This window comes from Balaenoptera borealis (assembly GCF_965194805.1).
Source record: "Balaenoptera borealis genome assembly, chromosome: 16".
Lineage (NCBI taxonomy): Eukaryota > Metazoa > Chordata > Mammalia > Artiodactyla > Balaenopteridae > Balaenoptera > Balaenoptera borealis.
In genome coordinates this window covers 85,242,468-85,251,956 of record NC_138872.1, presented here as the reverse complement: position 1 = coordinate 85,251,956, position 9,489 = coordinate 85,242,468, and the positions used below count along the sequence as shown (strand labels likewise).

The following is a 9,489-nucleotide window of genomic DNA, read 5'->3' as shown; positions in this document are numbered from 1 at the left end:
CACAAGGCCACCGGCCCCTACGGGAGGCGCAGGGCGTGGCCAACAGACTGAGTTCCTCCAAAGAGTCCAGCCCACCGGGTCCAAATCGGTGGTTCCCACCCGAGGGCGAGCTTGCCCCCAGGACACTCAGCAAGGCCCAGAGGCGGCTGTGGTTGTCACGACTGGTAGGGGTGCCGCATGCATCTAGCGGGCCGGGCCTGGGACACGGCTAAACACCCTACAAGGCACAGGGTGGTCCCCTACAGCGAGGAACTGCTGGCCCAAAGTGCCGACGGGGCTGAGGCTGAGAATCCAGTTTACAAGCTCTCTTCCATCCTGGGAACACAAATAAACCCTGCCCTCTCGCCCTTCCCCAGGCGCTGACAAAAACCACATGGCCCGCCCTCCCTCCCCAGAGGGAGCAGAAGCGATTACTGTCGTTATCTCGGGCACCGGCCCAGAGCCCGCTCTTCGCTCTTCGGGGCACGGGCCCCACAAGCCAGCCCTCTGGGAACATGCGCGAGGGCTCTGCAGCCCCGCCCACGCCAGCCGCCAGCTCCCGGGGGCTCACTCACTCACGACATTCTGATCCTCTGGAGATCACTGAGAAGCTGGCAGCCGGGAAAGGCAATATTTATGGTAAACAAACGCCAAAATGCCTGAGCGCATTACCTCGGGCGCAAAACCATGGCCCAAACCGTTCAGGGGAACCGGGTGGATTCTTCCTTCAGTGCCCTCGGGAAGTGCCTGGTACAGCCGCTTCTGCCACCTGTCCTGCTGGGGCATGTCCCAGTTCACCCAAGGGGGCCTGCGGTGGGCTCCCAGCCCCAAGAGCCTAGAGGACGCTCGCAGTGGGCTTTTAACGTGAAATGAGCGAGCCCCAGCTCACTGGCACGGGGTGGGTCTTCTGCCGTGGGAACGATCCGGGAACGAAGAAGATCACTGTGACTGTTCAGTAACCTGAAGCCTGGGGAGGCCGGCATTCGTTCCCGTGCGCATGCGTGCCCGCACATGCACGCGTGCTCGCACACGCACACGTGTGCACGCACACACACACGTGCCCGCACAGGCGGTCCCTTCCTTTTGCACGCTTTGCCAGGGGAACGGGGACAACATCACGTGTCCTCGGGGAAAGAAGAAGGGAATCAGGGTGCCTGGAGCCTGCTCCGCGCTGGGTCCCCATCCTCCGCAACAGTAAACCCCCCACCCCGTGGACCCCGAGCTCCCCGCAGCCGGTGCCACCTCACAGCGACACTCAGGCCGCCCGGGGCGCCAGCAGCATTTGGGGCTCATAGCAGACAGGCCGCCCAGGAGGTGAGGAGCCCCCTTCCCTGGACACAAGACCACAGGTGTCAGGAACGTGGGCAGAAGCCGCCGGGGGGAAAAGCGGCCAGAGGGGCTGGAGATTCCGTCTCATCATCAACGTAAGGCAGCTGGCACCCACCCGATACCAGCACCCTTCACTCCTCCTCCTTCAAATCTCTCTGTGGTTCCCACCGTCGTGAGGAGGCAGGGGGTCTGGGACCTTGGGGGTGTGCTAGGAGATGAGGGGGCATCTGCAGAGCAGGAGGGGCCGCGTCGGACTCTTTACACAGGGGAACAAGGCAGAGCGTGAGTGTGTGTTCACGTGCGTGAGTGGGACAGCATGTGTGTGCATCCTTGTATCATCAGGATCCCCAGACAGACCCTGATGCAAAGGTCCCGGGCTCTGGAGAAGCTCCGCCCGCAACCTGTGGAGCAGGGCTGGACGGGACGAGCCCCACTGCAGGGTCCTCAGCACCGGGCTCTGCGCCTCGGTAGCTGGCGAAGGGGACAGCACGGCCAGGAGGCACAGAGCACCCAGGCCACGCCCAAGTCAGAGGCTGGCCAGGAAGGCCGACTCCCTGGGGCCCGGGAAGCCTGCTCCAGGCAGGTGACACAACCCACTTCCAGCCCAGAGAATTGTGTCAGTGAGACCTGTCCGGTTCAATAGACTCTTTCTTTGAAAGGTTTCGCAAAGCCACCACCAAGTTGAATACGCTGCAGGCCTTCTCCTGCCTGGACGAACGTAAAAGGAACAGGTCTAAAAGGGGTCTATGAACAGGAGCACAAAGCCCTGCTCCCCGCAGATGGCGGCCAGCCTCGTGGTCACCCTGCTCCCCCCCACCCCCCGGCCGGAGCGATCACCCATGTGACACAGAGCAGGCCTTCCAGGGCCCACCCGGGACCCGAGGCACAGCGACCCGCAGGACAGGCAGGGCTGGCCTGGCCCACGTGCTCTTTGCTCCCCGTTCAGCAGAGAAAACACGGGGCAGGACAGTGACCGAGAGCTGAACACTCGCCCTCTCCACCCACGTGACGCAGCCCCTTACAGGGCTCCGAGAGCGAGGAGGCGAAGGGACCCGGCCTCCGGAGCACGGCGAGGCGGGGTCAGGACAAAATCCAAACCCGTGCAGCCGGGCCTGTGGGCGGGGCGTTCAGGCGCGTGTCCAAGGAGAGTTAAAAACAATAACACAGGGCTTCCCTGGCAGTGCAGTGGTTGAGAATCCGCCTGCCAATGCAGGGGACACAGGTTCAATCCCTGGTCCGGGAAGATCCCACATGCCGCAGAGCAACTGGGCCCGTGAACCACAACTACTGAGCCTGCGCGTCTGGAGCCTGTGCTCCGCAACAAGAGAGGCCACGATAGTGAGAGGCCCGCGCACCGCGATGAAGAGTGGCCCCCGCTTGCCGCAACTAGAGAAAGCCCTCGCACAGAAACAAAGACCCAACACAGCCAAAAATAAAAATAAATAAATAAATTTTAAAAAAACCCACAGTAACACAACATTGTAAGTCAACTATCTTGAAAAAGATTAATTTTTTTTAAATAGTTAAAAAAAAAACCCCAAACAAAAAACAACCCAGTAACATCAGCTACTCATTGGTCAGTTTTTCCTTCACCCCCATGCCTGCAACTCTGCACGACGTCGGTGATAAAACACTCCACCCCCCCATCAGAGGGACCCCAACCCCGTCCTTGGCCCACCCCTGCCTGTGAGCGCACAGAACAACCGCGCGCAGGAGGCGGTCAGGACGCACGGCCGAGCAGAGAGCTCTGCCCACACCACTGCACCAGCCCTGGGATCACTGGATCCCCCAGATCACGAGACTGAGGCCAGAAGGGCCGCCGAGAGCCCACCACCAACCGCAGTGGCCCCGTCAGGCCCCAGCGTGCCACACCTCGTCTTCACACCCTAAAGGCACAACGTGGGTTTCGCACCAGAGGAGAACCAGAGAACGTGAGCATTCACGACACCTGGGGACACACACAAAACGTCAGCGAGGGCTCAAGTCCCTCGACCCCGCAGCACCACGAGACCGAGTGACAAGTCTCCTGAGGCCACCGAACGTCCTCTGCTCTGAGCCACACATAAGACCAGTGCACTTGCTCATGTAAAGCCACCATTTTCTCTAGGAAACTAAGAAAAAGTCAAGTATGACCTGAGATACACTTAAGGGTCTTTGGGCATTTGGAAAAAAACCCATTTTTTATGGCGCTTCCCTATTAAGATAATGAGTGTCTTTCCACCAAGTGAATAAAAGCCAGATGCAGAGCAGTGGCCCGCAGGGCCTGGAGCACCCCGGCCCAGGGCAGGGACTCAGCGCTGCCCCCAGCACGACCTCCACTGCCCCGGTGCGCCCCCCAACGCACCGCACCTCCAGAGACCCGCTTCCCCCAACGGCTTCGCATCCGCTTGCCCCTGAGATTGCCCCGGCGCCTCGGGCACTGAGGGGCTTTCTGTACCGCATGTGCCGCCTGCAGGGGACAAGGTCCTCTCTGCGGCCAATGACACGCTTGCCAGACCCCTGGACGGTCATTTTCAACCGAAAGGAGAAATCGCCCCACGGCACTGCAAGACGCCATGAGGAGTACGGAAGGACCACCAGCAGGCGCCCTGCAGTGTACACAAACCGCACGGCCAAGACAGCCCCGCGGGGGGGGCAGCAGAGCCAGTCCCCAAACGCCGCCGCGGCAGAGGCCGACTGTCCTCCGACAAACATGCCTTCCCGGCGCTTCCCGGAACGGCGCCCGCGCCGTCTCGTCGCCCCTCCTCACCTGCCGTCACGGTGTCCACGTCCCTGGCTGCCAGCTCCTCCATCTCCGACCTCTTTCTCAGCTCAAACCTCCGGGACAAGCCTTCTCGGGGTTTCCACAGCTCCTGGATCAGGAGGGGCTTCTCGTTGTCGCCGAACACCCGGAAGCCCTCGGCCTGCCACTGCCGCCCGGAGTCGCCGGCCTGGCCCACCACGTCGCACAGCACGTACTGGCCGGCGCGCTCGGGGCTCAGGGCGTAGCGCTCCAGGGCCTCCTTCACCAGCTCCCGGGCGCTGGACGTGCCGGTGGCCAGGACGCTCTTGTAGTGGGTGCCCGTGCACACGCTGTCCCCGAACACCTTCAGGACCCCAGGGGCCGAGAGCTGGGTGGAGAGCTCGGCCGGGTCGTCGCCGGTGCCCAGGCTGGAGCAGGTGGCGTCCAGGTCACGGTACTTGTAGCTCAGCGTCCGGGACAGCACGCTGGACAGCAGCTGGCCCTGCCGCTTCAGCTTGCTCTTGGCGGGTGGGGACATGATGAAGTGGGTCCCATAGAACATGGTGGGCCCGTCTTCACGGACGAGCACCGAGGGCTCTGGCCAACGGCAGGGAAGAGGCCGCGTCCTGGGAGAAAACGAAAGGCGGGTTACCATCGACCAGCAGGGCAGCGGGAGCCCACGAGGCTCAGGGGAACATCAACAGCCTGGACCGGCCGTCTAGGGCCCGGCGCCCCAGCAGAAGCCGCGGACGCAGCACCTCGGCCGGGTGCAACAGTGAGGATACAGCCGAAGCCGGCGGGACCGCGGGGGACAAAGCAGGTTTGAAGGGGCTGAAACGCCCTTCAAGGAAAGCCATTACTAGGAAGCACAGTGAGGTCACCCAAAGGCAAGACACGAGAAGCCTGGGCACCACGCACTCCGCGCAGCAAGCTGCCAAGAAACAGGGCCGGCCAGGGTGGGGCTGGGTGGTGCTTGCAGGGCAGAGTCCCGGCGGAGTTGCCCGGCCTCATCTGAGTCCGCCCCCACCTATCCCATCGCACCCAGAGAAAAGTTATCAACAACTCAGAGCGCACAAAGCCCCGTCTTCCTAAACTCCACCTCCCCCGCACCACAGCCTATGCTACAGAAAATCCATCACAAACGGCAGTGGAACTAGGCAATCAGGCCAAGTCGCAGCCACACGAGCAGGGCAGTAAGCGACCAGGCATTCAAAACACAAACCCCCCAGGACGCTGCTCCCGGATGATTGGTCCTGGCTTGGAGGAGCCACTTCCCTGGGACGGCAGCACTAGAAGGGACACATGACCACAATGCCCACAAAAGGGCCCTTCCAGAAGCAGTGGAGGCATGGCTGGAATGCATGTGCCCACCCACGGCGCCCAGCCTGGCTGTAGGGCGCTGGCCAGGCCAGAGAGGCAGCAGCCTTGCCGGGGAACTTAGAAAACGGCTCTGGGACAACAAGGTGTGTCATAAAGTCATGACTCTCGTGCACTCAGTGCCCCAAAGGCGCAGGGTTCCAGAGAGATAGTTCATCAGATCCCCCCCACCCAAAGCTCTGGGGGAGCAGGCGGGCAGAGCAAAAGGAAGATGTCCTGCTTCACAAAAACTAAGGCTTCACAACGAGCTGGTGGAGGCTGAACACCGCCCATCTCCCGACTCTGTGCCCCACTTCCAGGCAGACAGACCAATGAAGAAAGGTCCATTCTCTAGAAGGCTCTGGAAAGAGTGGCCCAGGACCTGGTGAGAGTAGCTCTGGGCACCTGCCATGGACGAACGTCAGCACTGAACTCCGCTATGGTCCTCTCTTCAGCTCTGACTCACTCGTGGTCACAGGCACTGGGAGAGGCTTTCGGGAAGGGGAGGGGACTGCCCAGGGCGGGAAAAATGTCTAGGGAGCCCCCCAAAGAAAAGGACCGACCCGACCCCGAGGGACCCAACAGGGCAAGTGGCCCAGCCTCGACACGGACACTGAACTGGGTGCCTCCCGGCTGGCCCCTGGGCCTCGGTCACATCTGCGACGTCATCACTCCCACCAGGGCTGTCGGAACGAGCGGCGGACCCGCCCTTCAGTTCCTCTGGAACCAGCCACCAGACATCCTCGGCGAACCCTGCACTCTTCAAAATGCTCTGACAACTTCACGCACCAAAGACTCGGTTCCAAACACTAAGGTCTGCCCCACGGTGGGGGGAGGGTGGGCGGCACTCCTCCTGTGCCTGCAGCCGGCAGCTCACCGTTTACCACGCAGAGCCTTTTACTGTGGACCAGCCTTCGGAAGCCTGAGCCTGATGAGAGCAGCCAAGTGTCCTAAGCAGAGGAGCATACGAGGGCCTCCGGGCTCGGGGAGTCAAGCTACAAAGGAGTATCCAGCCGGAGGCCGTTTCCCCTCCCCCGAGGAAAGTGCACACGCCTCCCCGTCAGACGCTGCGGAGCCCAGAGCTGCTTGTGCCTTCCCCCCCTTGGACCCGTCCAAGGCCCCGGCCGAACTCACAACAGAAGCGTTTCCAGTAGTCCTCACGTGACAAGCACACGGCTTGGGTTCACACACCGCATCGGCAGCTTCAAACCACGGTGCCGTCTGAAAGTCACACAACCCGCCTCAGAAATTTCCAGCACGTGCCTCTGGCCACCACCCATTCTCGGCGGACCTGACCCCTCCACGGACACCTGGCTCACGTCAGGCACAGCCCCGGCGGTCCCGAGCCAAACCCACAGGGGCCCCCAGGGCAGCCCCTGCCACCAGGCAGCGTCTGGCTGGGAAACCTCTGCCTTTGGAGATAATGCCGAGTGTAAATTTAAATACAATGCGGAAAACGGCGGAAACAGTAGAAAACCAGGTCTCAGCAGAAGCCCGACACCCAGAAAAGTCACGAAGTAAACATGGGGATTTAAAAGGCCCTCAGATACAACGGAGAAGTAAAATGCTGTTTTGCACCCAGGGGTGAACCTTACAGGTTCTGTAAGGTCTGAAGCTTATTCAATTCTGCTTTAATTAACAAAGAAATAGAAAATTACAAATACACAGCTGCTAGGTCCCCTCCCAGGGCCTTGGAAGAGAGCCCACTCCCTCCTTTTCTAGGGCAAAGTTAGCGGCATCACGAAAAGGGGGTAGAAAATGTAGGACAGACTGTGACTCACTCCCTTCCAGTAACTGCTTCATAAGCCCAAAGAAGTCCCAGTAAACACAGACCCTGATCTACTTGATCAGTTTTATCAGGAGGCTCTCTTCTCACGGTCACTCCCTCCGTGGCCATCTTCAGAGAGTAACCACAGAGCGTGGCCACTTGCTCACGTGTGCTCTTCCTCCACAATCACAAAATGCAGAGTACGGCCTCTCCGTCAAAATGGGCCAGATGCGTTTGTGCAAAGGGCAAGAGGAGTGCAGGAGTTTCCTACAGAGCGGAGCACACCCGGGGTCACCAGATCTGTTTTTTCGGAAGCATGACCTGCCTTTTCCTTTTCTGCTCAGTTCTCTCCTCTTTCACACAAATACTCGGAGAAACAGGGGCCCAAGGCTGTAGGTCGCTTGCTGTTGCTTCTCCTGGAGAATGTTTTTCTCGTGTTCTCAAGGAAGAGTCCGATTTCTGATGAAAACAAGCTCAAGTCACAGCAGCGAGTGAGGTCAGTGTGGGGCTGACCAAATGGGTGGAGGGACATGGCCATTCCAACACAGCAATCTGGGATCCATTAGAATTTCCACCAGGGCAGGAAGGGAAGAGGGTAGATTCACAGGCTCTGCTTTATCCCCACCGGCCATAAATCCTATGTTGACAACTCCAGTCAGAGCAACGCTTTTAAATACAAAAATAATTTAATCAGACTTAAATCTGACATGCTAGCCTCTTGAGAGAGGACAGACTTTTTCTGCCAGCGGGATTAAGGGCTGGCTCCTCTCTGGAATGAAGGAGAGGTGGCCCGTGCTAACGGGAGACACCTGTAACTAACCAGAGACACCTGTAATCACTGGTGGGCGGGGACTCGGAAAATTCTTTTCAGCAATTCAGATTAATCAAACACTTGACCAGGTGCTGGGAGCCCGAGTGTCTGGGTCTGCAGCCCCTCCCGAGCCCCAGCGACTGGGTCCCTAATGGGAAAGAATCCAGTTTCTTCTGCAGGGGTCCCCAGGAGCCTCAGCTCTGCGTGTTTCCTTAGATGCACTATTTGTCGAGCGGCTGGAAGTGGTACAGAAATAGCTGGGAGACAATGCTTTCAGCTGGCACACGAGTGGGGAACGCGCTGCTGTGTGAACAGGAAAACCGGGACAGGCTGTGGACCGGGGGATATCCCCCCAACCCTGGAGGGAACGTACGGACTCCGGCGCCTTGTGCCCACCTGCAGACCTCTCTCCAAGGGGGCCAGAGAGACTGAGGCCCGGGGGACCCCGCCGTTGAGGTGCCAGGCTCCAGGGGTCGCAGGGGGGGTGGCCGCAGCTGACCCCCTGGAACCCGCAGGCTGGGCCGCCCTCGCCCATATAGCCAGCCTGTGGGACCCGCCCCCCGAGGCCGCACCCGGGTCCCCCCACCAGGAGAGCCGCCTGTTTCCATGGCAGCCGGACAAGCGGAGACTGGGTGGCCAGAGAAATGCCCCGTGCGGGCCCAGCTGCCCCAGCGCGCGCCCGCGGCCTCCCCGCCCGGCTAGCCTCTGCGCCCCGGAGCCCCGTACGCCACGGAGCGACCCCCGCCTCCGCCGCCACTCCTCTCGCACCCCGCACTCACCTCCAACACAGCCCACCGCCGCCGCCGCCGCGTTCCCGAGCGGCTCCCACACCCGCCGTCAGCTGGAGCCCCTGCTCCGGACCGGCGAATGGCGCGGCGCCTCCTGCCGGCAGCCCAAAAGACCAGGCGTGCCCTCGGGAGGGCGGGGCCTATGTGGGCGGTGCCTCGTGCTGGGCGGAGCCGGCGGCTGGAAGAGGAGAGCGTGGGCTCCTCCTGCGGCCACCCAATAGATGGAGCGGGGCCTTGGGGAGGGGCGGGGCCTCCGAGGGACGAGCTACAGGCCCAATGGACGTGGACGAGACCTCGAGGGGGCGGGGCCTCCGGGGGTGGGCGGGGCGATAAGAAAAGGGCTGGGCCCTGGCTCCTCCTGCGGCCACCCAACGGACGTACACAAGGCCTGGAAGGGGCGGGGCCTAGAGGGGGCGGAGCTGATGAGGGGTAGGGCTGAGCGCCTGCACCACCGGCCAACCAATTAATGGGTGTGAGCGTGGCCTTGAAGGCAGGGAAGGGCGGGGTTGGCTGCGGAGAGGCGGGGCTGTGCGGCGCACCCCTAAGCTTCAGCTCAAGGGGCGGGGCCTATGCAGTGGGCGGGGCCAGTGCTAAGCTCCGGGGCCACGTGCCAGCCTCAGGCTGGGGGCGGGGACTGGCAAATTGTTTTGTCGCCACCTTCTAGTCCCTAGGCGGACAAGGCCAAGGAAAAGAGGAAGCAGGGTAAGGCAATCGCTGATGAGAAGGGGGCGGTACA

At 61.3% G+C, this 9,489-nt stretch overlaps 2 protein-coding genes across 2 annotated transcripts in view; both read right to left on the bottom strand.

The window, feature by feature from the left end:
* RADIL (Rap associating with DIL domain) overlaps nt 1-4,592 on the bottom strand; it is a gene marked incomplete at its 5' end in the record, with an annotated part of 57,295 nt that extends 52,703 nt beyond the window's left edge. The window contains one exon of the mRNA XM_082361408.1: nt 4,058-4,592. Coding sequence (XP_082217534.1) covers nt 4,058-4,592 — 535 coding nt within the window. The remainder of the gene's footprint in view (nt 1-4,057) is intronic.
* Nucleotides 4,568-9,489, bottom strand: part of MMD2 (monocyte to macrophage differentiation associated 2) — a 67,614-nt gene continuing 62,692 nt past the window's right edge. The window contains exon 8 of the mRNA XM_082361430.1: nt 4,568-4,656. Coding sequence (XP_082217556.1) covers nt 4,606-4,656 — 51 coding nt within the window. The 3' untranslated portion in view covers nt 4,568-4,605. The remainder of the gene's footprint in view (nt 4,657-9,489) is intronic.